Here is a 24,947-nt window from a genome sequence, read left to right on the forward strand (position 1 = left end):
ATTCCAAATTCAACAACATGCACACACACACACACACACAAAACAAAAAGGGGAAAAAAACAAAACAAACAAAACCCTCCTGGCCCAGTCCAAAAAAAAAAAAACCCTCAAACAAAAAAACCAACAACAAGCCAAACCACCCCACAACCCTCCCAATTGCTTATTTCATTGTATACTTTGCCATTTCCATTCCAAAAGCACATGTTTACATTGTGCCCTGAACTACTTCAACATCTGCTAACAGACCAATAAAAAATAAATAAACCAGGATTGTTTAGCAAGAGAGATCCTTTCCATTTCCTCCCCAATGCTCCCAAACTGGCGGCAGCAAGATGCTGCAGGAGCCCTTTGCATCCATGTCACTACAGAAAACAATATATGTAGGAAGATCAAATATGAAATCCTCAGCAGCCTGTGCTGCCCAAAATTGGGCAGGAAGAAAAAAAAAAAAAAAAAAAAAAAAAGAAGAGTCTTGAAAGCTCTGTGAGCTTGTCAGATAATTCTGTGTGCTTATGCACAGCATGTTCATTTGAGATTAAGATCATTTAATTAAATAATTTGCCTTTTTAATCCAAAATTACTCCACGTGCATTGCCTTTTTGGGGCATAAAAGGATAATTTGATTAAACAGTTTGCCTTTTTAAACCAGAATTATTCCATATGCATTCTTATTTTGGGCATAAAAGAATAGTTTTATTAAATAACTTGCCTTTTTTTTTTTCCAATCCAAAATTACTCTACATGCACTGCTATTTTGGGGCATGAAAGGATACTTTTATTAAATAATTTGCCCCTTTTTTAAAATCCAAAATTACTGCCATGTGTATTGGTTTTGGGGGGGGCTAGGGGGGCATAAAAGGATAATTTTATTAAATAATTTGCCTTTTTAAATCCAAAATGATGGCATCTGCATTGCTATTTTGGGGCATAAAATGATAACTTTATTAAATAATCTCCTTTTTTAAAAATCCAAAATTATTCCATGTGCATTGCTATTTTTTGGGGGCATAAAAGGATAATTTTATTAAATAATCTGCTTTTTCTAAAATCCAAAATTACTCCATGTGCATTGCTATTTTGTGCACAAACCCATTATCTTTTGTGCAGTTACAGCCTTTACTTTTCAGGGCTCCCCACATCTACCCTCAGAGCAGACAGAATATAACAGAAATGTCACAAGCCTCAAAAATCCCCCTGTTTCAAACCAAAACTCATATTTATTTCAAATGCAGCCTTTGTAAATCCAGGTACAAAAGGAGGTAAAGGAATATTTGAATGCAGCTTTCCTGTGCATGTGCAGAGATCTCATTAAAAGCCAAACGAATTTAGACGCCTGCAGATTAATAACGTTTTCCTAATTAATTTGTTTTTCTCTAGTTTGATCTCTCTAAATTTCGTTCACTTCTGTTCACCTGCAGTCCCTTTTGGGCTTGTTGTCTCTGAAGAAAGGATTCTAATGAACACCTCCCCTGCCCCCAAAACACGATTGCAAAAAGAAAAAGGCATCAATGTAGCTAATCCACCATCGCTTCCCGGGAATTTGGTCTGAACTGCTGAGCTGTAACGCTACAGGAATTGTCAGACAAAACCTGCTTTGTGTTTCACAAACAACACACAGTTAAACTTCTTTTCGAGTTGCCTCTGTGTTAGTTTGGGGGGAATTTAGCAAAATAAACATTTTTAAAATAATCCAAGCAGGCATTTTATTGGCTGCCATAACATTAACAGATTCCGGATTTCTTTAGTGCTCTTGCTTTCTCCTCTCCTTCCACACTGTTATTGCTACAAACTGGCACTTAAATTCAATTGATTCAAAATATTCTGGATCCATATGGCCTAAAACCCTGGAGCTGAAGTTCTGATATTGCCTCACTGCTGTTTTCTAGCATTTGCCTCTACTCCAGTCCCCAGATGGTGGAAGTAACATTTAAACCTCCTTTCCTCTGCCTTGTACAATAGACCTTGGCACCATTTCAACTGTTTACTCCGGTAATTAACAGCACTGATACCACAACAATTACAACTCCTACAATCTTCACACAATAATGCTATGAATTAGTGAGAGCTAATGGCTGGAAGGTATAGTGGTTCCAGACTGCGAGATCTGTGCATTTTTAGAATAAAATAAAAGGTACAAACAGCACGCTTGCGGTAGACAATGATTACCTAGTAATTAGTTTACACAAAGCTTCCTATTTAATGGCAAAACGCTGTAATTAACGCGTGACAGAAAATCAAAGGGTACTTTGTAAGCATATGAAAAATTAACACTGCAGGCCTATAGCTTTATGTACTGATTAGAAGCATATTAAATCAATAGGACATACAACCCAACAGCTTGCGGATCTGATTATCGCAAGCCTCGGGAACGGGTATCGTGGCTTTCATTTAACCAAGGGATCCGATTAGCAGGCTTGATTTTACTTAAGGTTTGAGAATCACCTGGAACATCACCTGGAACATTAGACATGCTAATATATATTAATAAAGGGAATAAGAGTACTACGGGCTGTTCGCAGATACAGTTCATATTAAACTCTTCAGGGTATCTTGCTGACAGAGCGCTCAGAAACAACCTGCAGCTGAATTGCTTTATAGGGAATCAATTTCTTCCTCAAGTCTTGGCGGTCTTTTTCCTTTCCTATTAAACATCATACGGGTTGGAAGCAATTTTAAAAGCCTGTCAAGATGCTGTAAATGCATTCTTTTCTGGGTATCTGACAGTGTTGCTGGCCCTCTTCAGGCTGCAAAAAATATCACACTGGATCTGAGTGTGTGCAGTAACAGCAGCCAGCAGTGCTTCAGAACACCTTCAGCAGACTTTAGGTGTTCTATTAAGACTAATTAAATAGCTTGCGATTTATTGCAGTTTGGGTAATATTTGTAGCCTTGCCCTAGAACAAAGCTGGCAGTGTTACAAAAGGTAGACTCCAGAAAAAAATGTTTTCCCATGAGAACAGTTCAACATTGGAATCATCTCCCAAGGGAAGCAGTGGATTCCCCTACACTGGACACTTTGAAGACTCAGCTTGACAGAGTGCTGGGCCAGCTCATTTCAACTACACTACCACCTAAGAAAGGTTGGACCAGATGATCCTTGGGGTCCTTTCCAACCTGGCATTCTGTGATTCTGTGATCAGAGCAATGAAAATGGGAACCGGTGGCAGAAAGAGAACAAGCAGTGTTAGGAAGCTATAACATGTTCAAAGATGGTCAGAAATGAGTGTGCTGGCAGCACCATGTGTCTAAAATTTGACACTATTATGGGCTGATTTTAATTCAACCTCTTTACTCTGAATTCCTGGCTTCAGGAAAGAAACAAGATTTGGGATGTAAGCCTCATGACTCTTAGAAGTCATTTAACCACTTAAAAAATCTCACACTAATCCTGATTCAGATAATCACAAAGTTTACTAATTATTACAGAACGTCTGAAAGTTAACCAAAAATTGTTTAATTTCAAGAATTATCCAGCATTTTGTATCACTTTATCCTGGCCATCAAAACTAATTTTCCAGTAGCAATCAATGCAAAATCCTTCAAGTAATGACTGAATATTGCTTTATGCAACCACAGCCTGAATATTGCTTTATGCCATTCAAAATCCTGCAACCAGTGCCAGAACATTGCTTTATACCACTCAAAACCCTGAAACCACAGCCTGAATATTGCTTTATGCCACTCAAAATCCTGCAACCAGTGCCAGAATATTGCTTTACACCACTCAAAACCCTGAAACCACAGCCTGAATATTGCTTTATGCCACTCAAAATCCTGCAACCAGTGCCAGAATATTGCTTTATACCACGCAAAATTCTGCCACCAGTGTCTGAATATTGTTTCATGCAACTCAGATCCTGCAGCCGGAGATTGAATGTTGCTTTATGCCACTCAAAATCCTACAACCAGAGCTTTGATATTTCTTTATGCCACTCAAAAGAACCAGAGTCTAAATATTGCTTTATGCAACTCAAATCCTGCAACCAGACCCTGAATATTGTTTCATGCAACTCAAATCCTGCAGCCAGAGTCTGAATATCGTTTTATGCCACTCAAAACAACCAGTGACTGAATATTGTTTTATGCCACTAAAAATCCTGCAACCAGAGTCTGAATATTGCTTTATGCAACTCAGTTGGCTTGTCTGGATTTGCCACCATTTGAGAAGATTTTGATTTCCTCTTACACATTTAAGTGAATTATCTAAGATACAGCCTATAAAGAAAAGAAGCCGTGACAAACCACCATGACCCAACTAGAAGCAATAAGATTCAGACACTCTGAGGTTTAAAACAGGAGGCTGCCCAAGCACATTAAATAGCTTTTTTCTCCTACAATGGATATTTAATGGAGAGTTTTGAAATGGTTCTGTAGCTATGGCCAATTATAACAGCTTATTGAGGGAATATTTGTTGCTTGGTTTCCTGTGTCTTGTTCTATTCTTATATTTTCAGCCCTTTTTTATCCCCACGCTCATCCCTTTTTGTTTTTGGTTTTGTGTTTGTTTTTTTTTGCTGCTGTTGGTTTTTTTTGTTTGTTTGTTTGTTTTCAGTCTGATCTTGGTTATCTTTACGATTGCTGATAGGTAAACTCATACCATGCAGATGAGCCTGGTGGTTAATTAAAGAGTCACAGTGTAATAAAAGAGAAGTCTGAAATTAATTTGGCTAGCAATTTCATCTAGAGCTGGTGCTATCATCTAGAGATGGTATCTAGTGATTTAGAGTACTACAAGTCACTTATACAAGAGGATAGGATCTCTACATAGTCCTGGATTATTTTTTGTAAAAAGGGGACTGTTAAAAGAAGAAAAAAAATGCAACACTAAGAAAGGTTATATTTTCTCTAAAAGGAAAGAGGACTTTGAGGGTTCTCAATAGTTTGAGGTGGTACTTTCAGTCCTAAAATGTAGAGCCACCAAGAACAGGGTGGCAAGCACTGTAAGGGATGTTCTTTCTCCCCTCTGCTCTGCCCTGGCGAGACCACATTGGAATACTCTGTCCAGTTCTGGGCTCCCCGGTTCAAGAAAGTTACAGGGACTTGCTGGAGAGGGTACAGACCTGAGCTACAAAGATGCTGAGGGAATCAGAACATCTCTCTTAGGAGAAAAGACTGAGAAAATTGGGACTTTTTAGTCTGGAAAAGAGAAGACTGAGGGGGCGACCTCATCAATGTTTATAAATACTTAAAAGGTGAGGATTGGGAGGATGGATCCAGGTTTTCTTCAGTGGCACCCAGTGACAAAACCCAGTGACAAAACAAGGGGCAAGAGGCACAGAGTTGACCATGTGAAGTTTCATCTAAACATAAGGAACTTCTTTAATTTAAGGATGACAGAGCACTGGAGCAAGCTGCCCAGAGAGGTGGTGGAGTCTCCATCTCTGGAGACATTCAGAACCTGCCTGGATGTGTTCCTGTGTGATCTTCTCTAGGTGAACCTGCCTTGGCATGGGGGTTGGACTCAATGGTCTCCAGAGGTCCCACCCAACCCCTGCCACTCTGGAATAAAGCGTTGGACTAATAATTATAAATTTGAAACCAGATACAAACTGACTACTTTTCAGTCAGGTTTTCTAAGGATTATTTTTTCAGCATGCTTTTCCTCACTAGTAAGTTTTACAGCTGTTTGCTATTTTCATCAGCATAATACAGAATATTTGAGGTCCCAGAGGTCTTTAGACTCCTGCATATTTCATCCCAGGGGGTGTTTACGTGGGGAGAAAGATCATATAAATACTTAACTGAGGGAAATAGCACAGCATAAACTAGCAGATTCCTCAGATTCCACATGATTGAGAGGGGTTGTGAGGTAATACATTTTAACTGCAGAAAAGGCCATACATGAAACTCCATTAGTTTTGGCATTCAGAGAACTATTTGTAGTTTAAATATTCATTGGTATTTAAATGTCTTAATTTCAATAAGCATTTGATATTTCTCTATGTTGTGCCAAATTCATTCCTAATGTAATGGTTTTAAAGCCAGAAGGAATGTATCCAGAAAGGATTGTTTAATTTACATAAACTACTCATTATAGCTCTTTTGATTTTTTTTAATTCAGTCAAAACTGGTCTGAAATTTTTGTTTGATTGAATTATATTGCATATTAAAATTTCAAATTGAGATGATTACAGCTCTGTTACATTTGACAAGTACAAAATTCCACATTATAAAATAGAGCTTATCCTATAAAGCTGAAGGGCTTAATTTCTCTTATCTGCTAAAGATCCCTCACTCTGTGCAAGTCAAGCAGCACGGAGGAGGGGACTGGAGAGCCACACTAGTGGAGAGCATCACCCAGCCACTGGGCTCTCTGGGATTCAAAAGCTGGGAGAATTTGCCCAGATTGTGCTCCCACTATCTTGGTCAGTGGTGCAGAAGACACGAGTCACGAAATCTAGTTCTCTGCTGGTATAAATCATAGCATGAACAGACTGGTTTGGCTTAGAAGGGTCTTCTAAAGCTCATCTAGTCCAACCCCACTGCACTCAGCAGGGACATCTTCAACTAGAACAGAGCCCCAAACAACCTGACCTGGAATGGTTCCAGGGATAGAGGTTCAACCACTATTCTTGGCAACCTGGTCCAGGGTCTCACCACCCTCAGTGTAAAATATTTCTTCCTCCTCTTCAGTCTGAATCTCCCTTAGTTTAAACCAACAGCCCTTGAGCTGTCACAACAGACCCTGCTAAAAGACTGTTCCCTTCCTTATTACCCAGTGTAAGTATTAATGGTCTAGTTTCAAGCTTTTTAGTTCTTTCACAGCTAAGTGCCTCTGAAAAAAGGACATGGTGATAATTTTGTTCTTCCTTTTACGCTGTGTTTACCTTGGGTTTTGATGCAACCAGGAATCAGCCCATTAGAAGCTCTTCAACATAAACATTTGATGGAAGTTGGAAAATACATAAGGAATTACTTCTTTGATCTGATTTCCTGAAGTCAGCAGGAAAGCTTCCCTAAATCTAGACCAGGTTTACATCGGCAAAGCCTGAATCTTGCTGGCATTTTGAACGCCTTGTTTGAGTGTGGGTGTGCAAATTTGTCTGCCTTTTGAGAGCCCTCTCTTGTAGAGCAGGAGACCTTTTTTATATATAATGAATTGCAGTCTCCACTGAGTATTGCCATCGAGAGCAGAGGATTAAAATCATCCTTTGTTAAGGAATACCATTGTAATGGCACACATTTAAACATCAAAGCATTAGTTTATGAGCACAGGCATGCTTTAATGTCCTATTACAGTATGGAGACCTGTTTCTTTTGATAATGAAGACATTGTGTCATCGGCAAAGGCTGCCACATACACAACGTGTGCTGGCAGGTTATTAAAAAATTCAGCTCCTTGATGAAAGACTATCCTGCAGGCTAGGAGTACTGTGAAAAGAGTCTCCATTCTGCTAGAATTATTAGAAATGAGAATATGACTGTAAGCAGTAAATTATGTTAATACTTACAAATAGCATCATTTGCATAGCAGTTTAAGATGCCATACCCAGATTTTCCTCATTGGTATGGAGTAGGCAACAGATTAAAAATCATGTATTTTGCGAGTTTGATCTGTGTAAAAAAAAAAAAAATCTATTCCATCTGAAAATGATTTTAGATGCCTCATTTCAAAGGTAACATTGGGCAAACAAAAAGGCAGGACAGGATTATCGATGCATTTTACCTTGCTAACCTAATGCAGCAACTGAGCTGTCTCCATTATTTTTGCTGCTGCATCAAGGGCAGAATTCACAAACTATGCCAAATGTCTCTGTAAAGCCTTTATCCCACTGTGTGCTGCTGAGGACTAACAGCTTATAAAAAGTTTCATTCAGGGGCCCTTAGTTCTAATGACCACAGAATCACAGAATGGTAGGAGTTGGGAGGGACCTCTGGAGAACATTGAGTCCAACTCCCCTGCCAAGGCAGGTTCACCTGGAGAAGATCATACAGGAACACATCCAGGCAGGTTCTGATGTCTCCAGAGATGGAGACTCCACCACCTCTCTGGGCAGCCTGTTCCAGTGCTCTCTCACCCTTAAATTGCTAAAGTTCCTTGTGTTTAGATGGAATTTCTGATGTTCAAGTTTGTGCCCATTACCTCTTGTCCTGTCACTGTGTGCTGCTGAAAAAATCCTGGTCCCTTCCTCCCAATCCTCACCTTTTAAGTATTTGTAAGCATTGATGAGATTCACCCTCAGTCTTCAGGCATCCCCCATGGCAGGGAGGTTGGATTAGATGATCTCTAAGGTCTCTTCCAGCCTAAGCCATTCAATGATTCTCCAGACTAAAAAGGCCCAATTCTCTCAATCTTTTCTCATCGTAAGAGAGATGTTCTCATTCCCTAATTACCTTTGCAGCCCTTTTCTGTACCCTCTCCAGCAAGTCCCTGGCCTTCCTGAACCAGGAGGCCCAGAATTGGCAACAGTATTTCAGACATGGTCTCACCAGGGCAGAATAGAGGAGGAGGAGAACCTCCTTCAACCTGCTTGCCACACTCTTCCTCATGCACCCCTGGAAACCATTGGCCTTGTTGGCCACAAGAGCGCATTGCTAGCTCATGGTCATCCTGTTGTCCACAAGGACCTGCAGGGCCTTTTCCCCAGAGCTGCTCTCTGTGAGGACGAAGTGCAGTGGACTATGAGAAGCCACGACAACAAACAAGACACTGCCTGCTCCCCTGTTACTTACATGGGCCCACTTCTTGCTCCAGATCTCAGGGCTGTATCTCTGACGTTCCTCTTGAGCCCAGTGGTAGCATTGCAGATGTGAGATATCACAGTAAGCAGTGCCATTTCCTCCAGCTTCATCATTCACTTTAAACAACCAACACCACACTTCCATATTGTCAATGATGAGTTGGCTGAGGACACTGATCAGCTGTGGAGCAACAACACAAAGATATTTTGCATTACAACAGTATTAAATTACTCCTTTAGTAATTAATCCTTTAGACTACCAGTTCTCAAATATTTGGACATGAACTTTATTTTCACAGAATCACAGAATCATTTTGGTTGGAAAAAACCTTGAAGATCATCGAGTCCAATCATTCTCTAACTCTACCAACGCTGGTGCTAAACCAGCCCTCAGCACCTCTCTGCAGCTTTGAAACACCTCCAGAGATGAGGATTCAACCACTTCCCTGGGGAGCCTGTTCCAGGGTTTGAGAACCCTTTCAGTAAAGAAATTTCTTCTAATAGCCAACCTAGACCTCCCCTGGGGCAACTTGAGGCCATTTCTCCTCTCATCCTATCACTTGTTCCTTCAGAGAGGAGATTGACCCCCACCTGGCTCCAACTGCCTTTCAAGGAGTTGTAGAGAGACAGAAAGTCTCCCCTCCGCCTCCTTTTCTCCCCAGTTCCCTCAGCAGCTCCTTACAAGACTTGTGCCCTAGACCCTTCACCAGCTTTGTAGCCCTTCTCTGGACCCAGTCCAGGACCTCAACATCTTTCTTGTAGGGAGGGAAAATTTCTAACTATGGTTTCTGTTTCTTAGACATGCTTGTGTTGTTAGAGGTATTTGGACATCTTTTGATGAAGAATATATCCCATCTTTGAGTCCTGGTGGGCAGACTCCAAATTGCAATTGAGCACCTTTGGTGGTGAACGGAGTTGTGTTCCAAGAGAGGAATTTGCTTTTCCAGGCTTTTTGTCTGATTAGGATCTCAAGTTTTGGATAATCAGTACAGATCGATCAATGTCTGTGACAGGGAATAAGAGGGGATGGGCTGCTGCACTATTTGGAAAAAATCTGAGGAAGAGTTGTGCCAGATTCTAACAGCAGCCAAACATCTGTGAAATTCTCCTACTGGAGAGTACATGACATGGTTCTCAATGTACCAAGGAGTTACCAGGCAGGCTGTACAAAAACACTAATTATTTATTGTGTTTGTACATGGATTTAAACCGGCTTTAAAATGCCTTTTGCCCAGCTGCTGTAGGATTCAATTAGCTTCTTAAAAACTGCAAATGCCTTTGAACGTGGTAAAAGTGTTCTCAGGTCTGGCTGCAGTGGTTACAGCCTCCTGCATTTACACACAGGCATTCTGGAGACTTTTGTTTATTTATTTTAATGTTGTCCTAAAATACAATTACATGTGTGTTCCAGATGCTATTATTTGTGGCTTTGGAGAACACCATAAATGTGTTAGGTTTTTTCTTGATGGCTCCCCTACAGTAATGCAAAGGATCAATAATACTGTAAGGACTGTACCAATCATAAAGAATTATGTGCTATCTTTAAGTGAAAATTGAATTGTGCTTTAACATAGTGGCACCTTGCTTTGATTATTTAACCTCAAATGTCAATATTTCATACCAGCAAACAACAGAGCTAGAACTTCCATAACACTGTGGTATGAATCAACACTATTAGATGCATGTAAATTATTTAACAATAAATCAAAGAGCTGTTTTTCAGATCATTGATCATATAGTTAGTTCATCTGCTAGAGAAGTTGCAATGTATTTGTGCAGCTTGGATTGTTTGCAGTGTTAAAGGTGATTAATAAAAAGCAAAGCAATGTGAAAAGCCTCTTGAAGAATTAGGATACCTACAAGCCCCACCACTGGTATTTTCCTGTATAGAATCATTTAGGCTGGAAAAATCCTTTAAGACCTTAGAGTCCAACCATTCACTCAACACTACTAAGCTTGCTGCTAAACCATAGAATTCACAGGATGGTTTGGGTTGGAATGGACCTTAAAGATCATCTAGTTCCAACCCCCACCTGCCATGGGCAGGGACAAGCTCCACTAGACCAGATTGCTCAACCATGTCCCTCAGGATTACATCTACAGGGCTTTTAAATGCCTCCAAGGAGAGTGACTCCACTGCTGCCCAGGGTAGCTTGTTACAGGGCTTAACCAGCCTTTGGGGGAAAAAAATTGTTCATGTCCAACCTAAACTTACCCTGGTGCAACTTAAGGCCACTTTCTCTTGTCTTAACTCTTGGGAGAAGAGACTGACCCTCAGTCTCATTACAGGGAGTTGTAGAGAGCCAGAAGGTCTGCCTGCAGCCTCCTTTTCTCCAGGCCGAACAACCCCAGTTCCCTCAGCTGCTCCTCAAGACTTGTGCTTCAGACCCTTCACCACTTCATTGCCCTTCTCTAGAGATAATCCAGCACCTCAGTGTCATTGAGGCGAGGGCCTCAAAACTGAACCCGAATAAGAGCATTTATTTTCCACTCTCCAATCTGTAACAAACTCACAGTGTATTTGTGCCTCTATCTTTGGCAAAATTAGACAAGTTTGAGGTGTGGTGTCACCAGTGTGGAATACAAGGGGACAATCACCTCTCTCTTCCTGCTGGCCATGTGAAACTTAGTACAGATCACACTTAGACATACCATTGCAAATTGCAAAATCAGCTTATAAAATGCAATCCTGAGGCACTGAATGCAAAATAAACAGCTGCAAACCAAACATGATATGGAAAACTTGCAATTTTAGTTTGGTAATTAATGTTTTGTTCTTTTCATACTGGTTGTGCCAACAAGAGAGGTGAATTTAGCGATGTTAAGCTGGATAGAAAGTAAACTTCCAGCTACAGATATGCTAAGTGAACCTCAATTTGAATGGGCTGACTGCTTAAGTGAGGACCAAGTTAATATTGTTTCCTACTAATCCCTGTCCTCTTTTCAGTCACTAGTAGAACTTCTATTAATTCACTGAAGTAATTACTTCATCCATGGAGCAGCAACACAGAGTCAAATAAGTGGACCAAACAGAAATCCCAGAATCCCAGCACAGTGGGGGTTAGAATGGACCTCTGGAGATCATCCAGTCTGACCTCCTGCTAAAGCAGGGGCACCCACAGCAGCTTGCCTAGGATCACAATGGCCAGGGGGGTTTGGAATCTCTCCAGAGAAAGAGGCTCCACAGCCTCTCTAGGCAGCCTGCTTCAGGGCTCTGGCACCTTCACAAGAAGTTCTTCCTCATGTTCCAAATTGTTTCTTATGCTCCCTTATACAATCTGGAGAACGACCACAGGAAGACCAGAACAATTAATTGTGTTACTTTCTGACTGGAACACAAATTGCATTTAATCAGTCAGAATCAAAAAAGAACCTAACCTCATGCATTATTTTATCAAACCCAGTTTAATCAACAGAGGTGATGGAATGGTACGAAGTTTGCACCCTCTCACCTGAAAGCGGGCACCTGCACATTCACATGTCCCATGTCCCAGATCCCATCCCACTTACCTGGTCATGGCTGTAGATGTCAGATTCTCCAGGAGGGGTTGGCACACAAGCCCTGGCAAAAATTCTTTTGCTTCCAGACTTGGTCCTATAGAGCTGAGCCACTTCTGGCACCGAGCCTAATATAGGCACATTGAGCATGTCAGCCACTGCTAAATCATCTTGGTGGGGAACCCCTCCAATAATGTAGGCATCTCTGCTCTGGGTAAGAATTTTTATCCTTTTGATTGTCTTGGGACTGTACTTCAGCTGAGTGGCTAGGCACATGTGATGCTGCTGTATAAAGATAACATTATTCTTGTTAAAAGGTGTTCTTTTCTCTTCCATGAACCTAATTTATAATGTTGCAGACAATAAATACATTATTAATAGCAGGCTGGGTTATGACCTATCCTGTAGCTTAGCAGTTTAAATTGATAAAAGCTGTTGGGGTGAGGCTCCATAATCGTGCACATCTTTAGTGTGGTGGAAATGGCCTCACTGGGAATAGAACTAATTACTACACATCTGTATTTATTTGATCCATGCGGAATTATCCTTCTGTCAGTCGGCAGAGAGGCTGGTGGCCTTTGGATAATAGTGATTCATCTCAGCAACACTTCTGGCATGGTTTAACTCTAAAGCTCCTAAAAATCAATACAAAAATGAACCACCACCCTCCCACCTACCCCTGGCCCTGCCTTTAGCAGGGAATGTATTTCACCATACAGTTCTACAGTATTTCAAAGGGATTCTGAGAATAAAACACTTTGATTTACAAAAGCTTTCACTGATCACATTAAATTACTGGGGATATACATTTCCATTACACACTAGTTCTGATGGCTACTGTAAATGCAGCTGCTGAGTACTCAGGGAGAGGGTGGCATTTTTGTTGTTGCTTAAAATACAAAGGTTTCAACTTTGGGAAAGGAATTTTTCATTTCTTTGAAAGAAGATCTGTTGCTGAACAAGCTGTTCATGGTAGATGCTATAACCTCTAAAACTAAGCTAAGAGTATTAGTTGCGGCAGATGGAACCTCAAAAATATTTTTGTCAACATATCCTATGGACAGCCAGCAGATAAGCTAGTTATCTTTCCAAAAGTACAGGTAGAGGTTGAGACAGGTAGGGTTGAACATCATGCAGAAATAAGACAAGACATCCACTGCTATAGATTGCCATAGAGAAGTCATAACCACAACAAGAAAAAAAAAAATCTTCACCTTGAGGTTTCATCTAATTTAGGCTCTAGTCAGAGACACATTCCTTTCAGGATAGCATAAAAATTGGATTTGCTAGAGATTTCCAGGATGAAAGAACTAATTTTTTTCCTTCAAAGTCCTGAATGCTCCTTCATGGGGACGAAAGTATAAATCTTGATTCCATGATAGTAGGAAAAGAGATGGGGGAGCCCCTTGAAGAGAACAAAAGGAATCTTATTTTGTCGATTCCTCAGTGCTTTCTCGTATCAAACATGCAGCTCCTGAAGGTGTCCAAGTCTCTGTGGAGTCAGATATACTGCAAGAACACTGAGGATTTAAGTCACAGAACTGAGATACTCTTCAAAGTTCTAGTAGAAAAAAAAGGGAGTCACAAAAGAGCAAAAAGAATAACAAAGTTTCCTGGAGTCTTTTTTCTTCCATCAGTTTAAAACAGACTCTTAATGTTCTGATTCAGTTGTTTCCTTTCTCTTGAGCTGGCAGGGAGATGACCAGTTCTGTTGGTCTCCTGGTCGAGTTCTGCCGTGTAAAGAACAGGATCAATTTCCAGCCCCGGTCACTTGCTCCCTGGGGCCAGGAGTGGTGATGTAGGGAGGAGATTTGCTTTGTGTCTCTCAATAATGGATTTTACAGTTAATTAAGGAATGCAGCAAACAGGCTGTAAAATCTAGTTCATTCGTGCTTTGAGAGTGGTATAGCTGCCATGATGTACAGTGGGATGTGTGAAAGCAGGTAAATGCAGAACTGAGGAATCCTCAGAATTCCAGCACGACTGCACCGAGTGGTAGTTAGGAAATTAACCCAATGGCTAGTTCTTGGTTCTCAAGCCTGCTGGTTTTAATCTTTCTCTTTAAACTTCACAGACAAACTGATGCTGGCATGAGCCTCATCATGATGAGCAAAGCTGCCTTCTAAAGAGAATCAGGGTGTAACCCTTTATTGGACATGTCTCACATGGCACCTGGACACACGGAATCACAAGAGCTCATTTGAGTAGAAAACTCCTAAGGACAATGGTATATGGACACTCCTTTCTGTCTGCCTCCCCTCTGCAGATGCCAAGGAGCACAGGGCTACCTGTGCTTGGGTGTCTTTCCCACAGATTTTCCTTCCATCCAGTTCCACCAAAGTAGGTAGAAAACCTGGCAAGGCTGATTTGAACTTGTAAAATTGCCTGCTAAGGTGGCCTTTAAGCCACACTTTCATATAGTAGGAATAAATTAAGTGCAACAAAAGCTTTGTATTAAAATAACCCAGAAGAACCACAGAATGGTTTGGAAGGGACCTTTCAAGGTCATCTAGTCCACTGCAGTGAGCAGGGACATCTTCAATTAGAGCAGGTTGCTCAGAGCCCCAAACAACCTGACTTAGAGAGATGCTTAAAAGGAACAACCTGATTTTACATTAAAACTATTTCAGTCAAACCAGCATGACCAAAATCATCCCTGAAAGCCATTTTCCATTCCAGGAGAGCCCAACTATGTTTAGCAGCACATTTTTTGTCAATAATATGATGTGGTTTAGATATTTGGAGCATGTTTTATGTAGAAGGCTTCTTAAAGCTTACACTATGTGGTACTCAGTACTGGAAAAATAACCCAAGATCCAGAGACAAAACAGCTACAATTGTCAAAGCACGATTTTTAAAGAACCAAAAAAAAAAAAAAAAATATCACTGATATTTATCAAGGATTTACCAACACGGTGAAGGTCCAGCACAGTCAGCTGTGATTTCTGTAGCTTTCCAGCATTCAAATAAAAGGGCAACACTAAATGAAAGCCAGCTCTCAAAACTACAAGTATCATCTTGATGCTTTTTCTCCAATTCAGAGAAAACAGAAGAGAATTCTTTTTAACTATGGCAAAACTATTGGACAGCTCTGACTCAGAGTCCTTCCCTACACAGCAAAGAGCTCTGCTCACAGAGGTGTTTTCAGATTATTTTTCAACAGAAAAGGATTCACAAAATAAAGCCATAGACTCATTTAGGTTGGAAAAGACCTTTAAGCTCACCCCAACTGTTAATTCACACATATACACACAAGTGTTTTGCTGATTGCCATGCTGCTATAGAGCTACACTTGAAAACCAACACATTTATGATCTATAAAAAGCCTCTCTACCTTCTTCAGTTTCAGTCAGCATATGGCACAACAAATACTTGTTCAACAAAAAAAAAGTACTATTAATACGTATTGAAAACAGGGGCAGGGCTTCAAGAATAGGGCCTAGAGATAATAAACGTACCACAAAGCTTTGTAAAAATCAGATCTCAGCTAAGGTAATGTTGACAATATTAACAATCAAAAATTCTTCTCCACTTCTGCTAAAATCCCAATAAATGCTGCTAAATTCCACTAAAATTGTTCTCGCTACTGAGCTTTCAGTATTTTCAGAAGCACTGCTTGAGGAGTACATTAAAGTGCATTTTTAAGATTCTGTTTTACCACATGGATCTAAAACTGACTCAACAAGTTTGGCACTAATATTTCTTTGTTATCCAAGTAGTTGTAAGTTCTATTCTTCAAGAAGTTCTGCATTGCATTTAATGGTAAGAAACACCACAAACACATGAATGATCAAATGCTGGGCTAGCCAGAGATAAAGTTTGAGTAATAAGAATGGTTTATTGCCATGATTTCCTTAGAGATATAAATCTATCAAGTTCCCAGTCCCCAGCATATAGTAAGAAAGGACAAGTGGTCCACAAATAGCCAATATAGGACTATCTCAACTAAGTCTATAAAGCTAAACCAGGATATTTATTTCCACTGCTTTAACTAGTAGTCTAATCAGTAAAGCCCTTAAACTTGCAATAATATTTCACTGATGTGTACCAGAGCGTTACAAGTTATAAAAATTCCAATTTAATTTTACTGCATCCCTCAAGCTGTAGTAATTAGAAGACAAACTCACAGGGAAGCTGTTTATAGCTTCAGGGGTGAGAATTTTGAACCTGTCCTGCAGGTCACCCATGTCCTCAGGGTTTCCAGATCTAACAGCTGCCTGCAGACCCAAGAGTTTATTGTAATACCGCAGTAACTCCTCACTCAGATGAAGGGGGCAGATGTAGATGACGTCCACGTTGGCATCTAAAACAAAGGGGCACAACGTTCATTACTGGCAGCAAGGTAGAGTCCATTCAAAACAGCAATCTGGTAATCCCTGATTGTCTGCTAACGAACGGCTTCCCTAAAAGAGTGCTGCTAACAAAACTGAGCTCCGCAATTCCCAAATCTGAGTGCTCTAACTGCTTTTTGCTGTGCTTCAGCATTTCTCTGAAGACAGGTCAGCAATCCAAAGAAATAGCTAGTTGTTGTAATTCAATCTGCAGAACACATTGGGGGCAGGATTTTGCGAGTGTTGCGAGGGGGGATTTACATGCATGACTCGCATTAACATCAGTGGGAATTCACTGCTTTAAAAATATAACCCATTAACTTCAGCAAATTATAAAAGCCAGCTCTTCAGTTTAGAAAGCTGATGAAATTGCAATTTCATATGCTGCCTGGATTTTGCATGGCCTGTTCCTGTTCTTCTCCTGTCCACACAAAAGCTCACGACAGGACACCATTAATAACCGTTGCCGAGAGTGTGACTGTGCAGATTAGCGAGTTAAATACCACGGTGTGAAAAGCTGCTTTTCTGCATGTCAAACAACTTGGGCTGACAGACACAAACACTTAGAGGTGAGAAAGCAAAAGTCTTTAATACACGCTGTTTGGGAAAATTTTAACTACTCTTCTCAAATATTAATGTTAATAGATGAGCTAATGAATTAATGGGCCTTGCAACATCAACAGAATACACTGCCAAAAACAGTCCTAGATTTTGATGCAGCTCCTACTGAAATCAGTAGGAAGTCTTTTATTGTCTTGACTGGGCACTGGGATGAGAGCCTGGAAAGTGCCAGGGACAACCGCTATCACATGTGAATAAATTAGGAGCAAAACAAACATTGGACTAAGAAAATCCTGAGCCTGACATTATCAAGAAATAAGATTTCCCTTTCTTTCACTTTGTTTTGCCACGTTGCTGCAGGAAAACAACTGTATTTGAAGCCCTGACATAGTCTTTATATAACATAGTTCATTATCATGTAACTTTTAAAGATAATTAAAAGAGCAGTTCCCTAGAAGTCTTAGCCCCTACTCCAGGGCTTTTAAGGCATTTACTCAGATTTGCAAAGTGAGCCTGACAATGTAGCAGCTTGGGTACAAAAAGCCTACTTGGTAGTGTTGGCTGTAGTGCTGAGTGGACTGCACTGTCAAAACTTGACAAGCTCAAGAGAATTTGTTGGACAAAATGCTGCAGCACATTTCACTCCTCTTAGCACTGCCCTAGAGAGAGATATACAAGTCTCCTGTGGACACTCCAGGGCTCTAGAGACAGATTAACTCATGGGAGGTCATAATAAAGCCAGTATGGTAAATACCTATGCTCTTCTGCCAGGCACTGATAAAGCATCTCATCTAGTTAACAATTTAGTTAATCATCATCATAGAATCACAGAATGATTTGGGTTAGAAAGGACCTTAAAGATCATCTAATTCCAACCCCCCTGCACTATCATACTCATGGTCTGGTTTACAGTAGAATCAATTTTCATGTGTTGACTTTGTCCCTTTAAGTTTCTAATTATCATTTTAAAGATTGGGGGAGTGGGGAAAAAAGAAAGAAAACAAACCAACCAACCACCAAGCCCAAAACTGTAGTGTGGAAAAACAGTATTAGTGCCTAGATTATATATTAAAGCAATTACATTATTAGTTTAGGCAACTGTAAATTTCTGGATCTAATATATTTTTGTTACAAAATTACTAGATGGCATTTATAAAATAATAATGATGCTGAAATATACATGAATCATGTAAAGTATGTCATTCCAGGCAGCCAATGAGGTGGGTCACTCACAAGTAATATTCTTCCCTGCTTTGCTTAGAAGAGGACTATGATGCCAGGAAAAACTTTTACATGTATGCCTTTTGCCTCATTTGCTAATTTAGAAATGAGTGGTTTAAATAAGGGCTTGCTTTTTGCTAGCACATCTTTCTCTCCCTGTGAGGCTGAACGAGCACCAGCAGAATTAGCTACCTAATTTTGTAGAACACTAAACACTTCTGATCGTTTGTGGTGCTCAGCATGCCACAGGATGAGGCTGGTTTACCTTACCACAAGGGCAGAAAGCATCAGCATGTTTTACTTACCAATAATGTGGACAGCAGCAAATGCCCTAGTAAAAAAATGAGTTCTGAGCTTTTCTGTTGTCTGTATTTAGCATTAATACAAAAATAAAAATCCTCATTGGCCACTTTCTCTCACTCACAACTCGAAACAGGCAGCCAACAGCTCATAACATACCCAGTATGTCACAGAGCCTTCCCATCTGCGTGTTCTGCTGGAGAGGAAGATCAGGAATATGCTCACGGACACACTGGGAATATCCTGGAAAAGAAGAAATTCCCCCCAAACTGTATTCAGAAAACCCTTGGTGCATATTTGAATGAAATCAGACTCTTCGATTTACAGAAGTTGTAAGAAAAATATTTCAAACCCCAAACATAGTATAGAACTAATTGTATCATCTTTATGAATTTAGTGAATTATTGCTAATTTGTGATTAGTGAACTGATGTAACATCAGGTTTTTATGTCATGAGGTTTTAAATACAGACTTGAATGTTACAGACCTAGAGAGCCTCATAATTTCAACATGTAGACTGAGGATTTGGAATCTTCTATGTTGCTGAAACTTTTTTAAGCATAAAAAAATCCACAAACAGACAAACCACCAACTACAAAACCACCATTCCTTAGCACAAATCCTGCTACATTTTGTCCTTCATACAGATAAAAGGCAACAAACCCACTTCATTAAGATGTCTCAGTGATACCTGATCACTTTGCTGCTGAGGATGAGTAAGTGGCAGCCTGTCTTGAGTTTGGATTATCTCTTTGAAGGTCAGACCTCCAACTGATTGCACACTCAAACATTCAAAAAGGCTGCAGTAAATGACATGGCCACTGAAGACAGAATTTTTAATCCTACAATTTTTAAATTCAGCTAATTCTAAACAGATCAGTGGGTATACACAAACTCACATAGCCACATGATGGGGGTTGCTAGATGCAATAGCTGGGATTGAATCAATAAAGAAGTTAAGCTTAATATTTAGTGTTTGGCATAAAAATCACGCCTGATCCAGTCACAAAATCCTTACAACATTTCTATGTATCTATATATGACCAATCACCTGAAATTTAGGACCAACTTAGTTTGACTAAAACCTGCTCAGTATTTCAGTACTTTCATTTTGGAATAATGCAAGTTACAAGGTAACTAATCGATATTCTTGAGTGCTGTAGCAATGACACTGCACATAGGAGAGCAGAACACAATAAAATACAGAGAAATTTCACATCATCAGCTTCAATTTTAGTAATTTCTTGTAAAACTTACAGATTGCAGTTAGCACAACAATTCTGAACGCCATTACTGCTCACACCCAGGATGTTCTAAATGCTCTCTACTTCCACACCCAGTCATCTGACAATGCAGGGGCTTCAACACTGCCAACTACCTTGTGCAAATGAACACAGCTACAGAGGAGTGCTCTGCCACCCCCAGCTTGTCAACATCACTACTTCCAGATATCATTTGGAGTTTAATTTATCCAGATTAGGTTGGAGATTAGGGAAAACTTCTTCACAGAAAGGGTTTTCAGGCACTGGAACAGGCTGTCCAGGGAGGTGGTGGAGTCACCATCTCTGGAGATGTTTGAAAGCCACATGGACGAGGTGCTGAGGTACATGGTTTAGTGGTTTAGCAGCAGTGGTGGGATTCTGAGCGCTAGGTCAGTGGTTGGATTTGAAAATTTCAAAGGTTTCTTCCAACCTCAGCAGTTCTATGATTGCTGGTATTGATCAACTAGAGCAGTGGCTCTTTGAACCTAAACAGGAGCTTGGTTTCTGGCAAATGCAAATGTCTCTGAAATGTTTCACACATTTGAGACCAAAGGCTGTGGAGCAAAATGTTGGTGATACATAAACCAGTTGTACATAACAAACCAGAAATGGTGGCACAAGTTATAGCTGTACTGAACTATGGCACCCTCAGGTACCTTCCAGAACTGGGTGCTGTGCTCCAGGTGGGGTCTCACAAGAGCAGAGGGGGAGAATCAGCTCTCTGGTCCTGCTGGCCACACTTCTTTTGATGCACCCCAGCACACAGCTGCCTTCTGGGCTGCAAGTGATCATTGCTGGCTCATGTTGAGTTTTTCCATCAACTGACACCCCCAAGTCCTCCTCAAGACTGCTCTCAAAGCCACTCCTCACCCAGCCTGTATTTGTGCTTGGGATTGCCCTGACACAGGTGTAGAAACTTGCACTTGGCCTTGTTGAACTTCATGAGGTTTTTAAAGGTTTTCAGTTTCCAGATTGTTTTTATCTCTTCAAATGTTAAATATAAGCTGTTTGAAATTTATCTCAACCTGAATTTGGCTGATTTGTTAGTCATTTTATGCTGATGGTTCTCAAAAAACAGTTTCACTTTAGCATTTCAGAAGAAAAAAGGCCATGTATTTACATCACACTTGAACAAGCTAACTGCTTATCATGATTAAAGTACTTATCATAATTAAAATTACGAATAACTTTTTCAAACAGCATTTTCAAACCCCTGTCTTGGAAGGCTTAATTTTTTTCCCCCATGCCTTACTTCAATAGCTTTCCTAGTTTTCTAAGAAAACATCTGCCCTCAAATTATCTCTACTCCTTACTTTCTTCCTCATTAAGAGAAAATTTCCACTTGACTACTACAGCCTCCTCTGCACAGATACACAAATTCCTGTATTTACAGCAGAAGGTTGTATAAAGTGTTAGAGAATCAGATCCTGGGCTCCAGGTGAAGTGCTCAATGAAGTGGGATTTCCCTAGAGTATGAGAGTTTACTTAAGAGGTTGAAATAATTTTCAAACTTCTATAAATTGCACTGCATGTCACTAATCCAGAGGAACAGAGACATAATGATTAATATTTTTGCGAGTCTATTCTGATTATAGTATTTTTTAATACAATTTTGAAAGCATCTGTTGTGCTACAATTCTGCTGAGTTTTTCATTCACACCCCTCATTAATAATTGTATTGAATTTTTTTTTCTTAATTAAATGTCTGCCTTCCCATTTTTACCCAGTTTAGAACACTGAAATGCAGAAACGATTTTAAAACCATCTTGCCTAAAAATAGGATTCAGTCAGATGATTTCACCTACCATATTCACTGGAGACTTTAAGGCAGAGGTGTAATTAAAAGCAGTTGTTCATCAGATGTATATTTATGTTAAACGCAGTCAGCAGAACCATCAAATAAAAGGCTATCTGGGCACCAAAACTGAAAGCTTAGAACTTATTTACAGTCTTCATTAATTCAGGTCTTAACCAATTCACTTTAGGAAATCCTGAATCTCTCAGGTCAATTAATTTGCTGCGTGAGTACAAATTATAAATCACGTTACAAGCGTTGTGACAGGATTTCATGTACTAAGAGATTATCAGTGCATCTTAGAAATCCCCAAGAAATCCCATCCTGTGATTTCTGAACACCTACACTTTGCGCCGCTGCGCTGCAGAAAGCGGCTTTTAGGCTCCCCCAATTCATAAATGTAATTAAATAATTACATTAGTGCTAATTAACATGAAACTGCAGATTATTTAAGCGCAAAAAAACACTATTCAACTTCTTAATTATTCTTGTTCACACAGCATTTCCTTTTGCTCAGGCGCCCTAGGTGCAAATAAAGCATCCCATCTGCTCGTAATTAGAACTAAATAATTTCAGAGAATGTAGCTTATCATTTTGACTGCACATTTGATTAAAAACAGTGTACAAGCAATATCCTGGCCTTATTGCTGTAACAGCAACAACGCACGCCCGCCTTCGCCTAGCATTAAAGAAGACTGAAAACGTAATCTGTTATTTCAAGAGTGGTGGGGGGGTGTGTGTAAAAAAAAAAAACAAACCATACAACAGAAAAAAAAAAAGGCAACTTTTTAGTTCATTTCATACAGATGAAAGCAAATTACAGCAAATCACCTCTCCACTGAATAGAGGCCCCCACGTAATGACTTTATTTGCTTAATCCCCAAATTAAACGCCGTTTCGAGCGAAGGCCCTGTGTTATTACTCTCATCATGTCGAGAACATTTTCCTGCCGAGACCAATTTGAATAAAACAAGGGGCCTTCCTTGAACTCAATCAAGGAGTCATAATGTGGTGGGTAATAGAGGTTGCTGATAGATTTGCAGGCAAAAGTGTTATACCTAATGATGGGATATGGATAATAGTCCTCCTGGAGGTCCTGATGCGATTCCAGTTGGCTGCCAGATGCTAAAAATCAAGAAGAGCATTGATCAGTGACAGGAAGCTGTAGTGGATTCATCTAGTCAAACTTCAGCTGTTTTTTCCACTGTACAGTTAAGCCAGGCATAAATTATATTAATTGATTTAATTACATACTTAAAACATCTTCCCCAATTAATTTAATTAGGTGGCTACATGAAGCTACTGGCAGGGGAAGATTGGAGGCTGCTCACTTAATTAACAGAATATGAATGAAAAAAAAAAAAGGAAAGCAAACATAAATGAAATTGTGAGCACTAATTAAGAGGCTGTCTGCAAACTTAAATACTTTCTGACAAAGTGGTGACAGGAATGTAGACAAGAGAGGGATTTTTTTTTTTTTTTGCAGCAAATTAAGTGCCACAAGGTATATCTAAAGAGCTGAGGTAATGCAGTTAAAACATTGATTTTCTGACAGAACCACTGAAGTCAAAGCAAAAGGGACATTTTTCAGTGGAAACACCACAACAGATTTTGCAGCCACAAAGGCTGAATGGCTGATGAAGGATGAAATATGATGCTCGGACAAGTGTATGGTTAAGGGCGGGGGGGGGGTAAATGGAAACAGCTTATTGCAATCACTGAAGCAAGAGATGTTTAGAGAAGAAGTGCTGGCATAACAGCTGGTAGCACTGCACACCTTGGCCCTGATGTAAAAATTCTCCAGGTGTCTCTGACGTGATTCCTTCAGGCTCTTTTTCACATGTGCCATGTGATGATGCAAGAGCCAAGAAGCAGCAATCACACCTGATGCCCACTGCTGCCGCCTGCAACGGACGGAGGCTCTTCTGGCCTGGTGACATCGCCATGCTGCTTGGATCTTGGTCGCAGCCATTTTGATACCCCCTTGGCCTTTGTATCTCTGGCCAGGTCGATTTAAGATCTTTTCCACACTTGGTTGATTCTTTATCACTGACAGAATGTCACTTTTGGTGGGATTCTCATTAAACCCAAAGCCTGACGCAACTTCCGCCAACTTCTTACAGTTTATTGTAGCCAAGGGTACAGCATAGTCCTTGAGGAGCTTTTCTGTATGTTCCAAAAAAGAGAGAATGCTCCCCCATGATGAACAACATTGTTGCTTGAAGGCCAGAAAGCCAGGAGCTCTCTGGTCTATTGTGCCATGGTAAACAGCAATGTGGTCATCAAAGCATGAATCTTGTAAGGACTGGCATGGAGACATTTGAAGAAGCTGCAGGAAGAGAATTAGCCACAGATTAAGGGTAATTGCCATTGATCACAAATAAGTGGCAAAGAGACACTACTGAATTCCTATTTACAACTTGATTGTGAGGATGCAACACTACAGGCTTGGGGCAGAGTGGCTGGAAAGTTGCCTGGCAAAAAAGGACCTGGAGGTGTTGGTTGACAGCCGTCTGAATGTGAGCCATCAGTGTGCTCAGGTGGCCAAGATGGCAACAGCATCCTGGCCTGTATCAGTAGCGTGACCAGGAGGAGTAGGGAAGTGATTGTACCCCTGAGCTTGGCACTGGTGAGGCTGCATCACTAATCCTGGGTTCAGTTTTGGGGCTCTCGCTCCAAGGAGGACATTGAATTGCTGGAGCATGTCCAGAGAAGGGCAACAAAGCTGGGTCTGGTGAGCAGCTGAGGGAACTGGGGTCATTTAGTCTAGAGAACAGGAAACTGGAGGGAGACCTGGCTCTCTACATGCCCTAAAAGGAGGTTGGAGCCAGGAGGAGGTCAGTCTCTTCTTCCTAGTATCAGGTGATATAGATGGAGAGGAAACAGACTGAAATTGTACCAGGGGAGGTTTAGGTTGGATATTAGGAAAAATTTCTTTCCTGCAAGATTGGTCAGGCATTGGAACAGGCTGCCCAGGGAGGTGGTGAAGTCACCACCCCTGAAGGTGTTCCAGAAATGTGTGGACATGGTGGTGTTAGGTTGATGGTTGGATGCAATGATCTTAGGAGGTGTTCTCCAACCAAAACAATTCTATGATTCAGGCACCTGAAACACACTCATTTATACATCACAACCACAAAGTCTAGCCCAATTTTACAGTAAACTCCACTGCCACACAAAGACCTCAGTGGTCATGCAAGCTTATGAAGATTTTAACAGAATACATTAATTGCACAGAGGCTGCATTTACCAAATAGGATGATTAAGCTTTACAGTGATTCATGGGACTACAATCAGA

General features: G+C 40.4%; 1 protein-coding gene across 1 annotated transcript in view; it reads right to left on the bottom strand.

Annotated features, from left to right (window-relative positions):
* IQCH (IQ motif containing H) overlaps nt 1–24,947 on the bottom strand; it is a 75,408-nt gene that overhangs the window by 30,868 nt on the left and 19,593 nt on the right. Inside the window, exons 9-14 of the mRNA XM_054387739.1 lie at nt 23,427–23,978; nt 22,708–22,774; nt 18,752–18,835; nt 16,307–16,482; nt 12,192–12,464; nt 8,674–8,862 (exon numbers count right to left, since the gene is read on the bottom strand). Coding sequence (XP_054243714.1) covers nt 8,674–8,862; nt 12,192–12,464; nt 16,307–16,482; nt 18,752–18,835; nt 22,708–22,774; nt 23,427–23,978 — 1,341 coding nt within the window. The remainder of the gene's footprint in view (nt 1–8,673; nt 8,863–12,191; nt 12,465–16,306; nt 16,483–18,751; nt 18,836–22,707; nt 22,775–23,426; nt 23,979–24,947) is intronic.

Source organism: Indicator indicator, chromosome 16 (genome assembly GCF_027791375.1).
Source record: "Indicator indicator isolate 239-I01 chromosome 16, UM_Iind_1.1, whole genome shotgun sequence".
Taxonomy (NCBI): Eukaryota; Metazoa; Chordata; class Aves; order Piciformes; family Indicatoridae; genus Indicator; species Indicator indicator.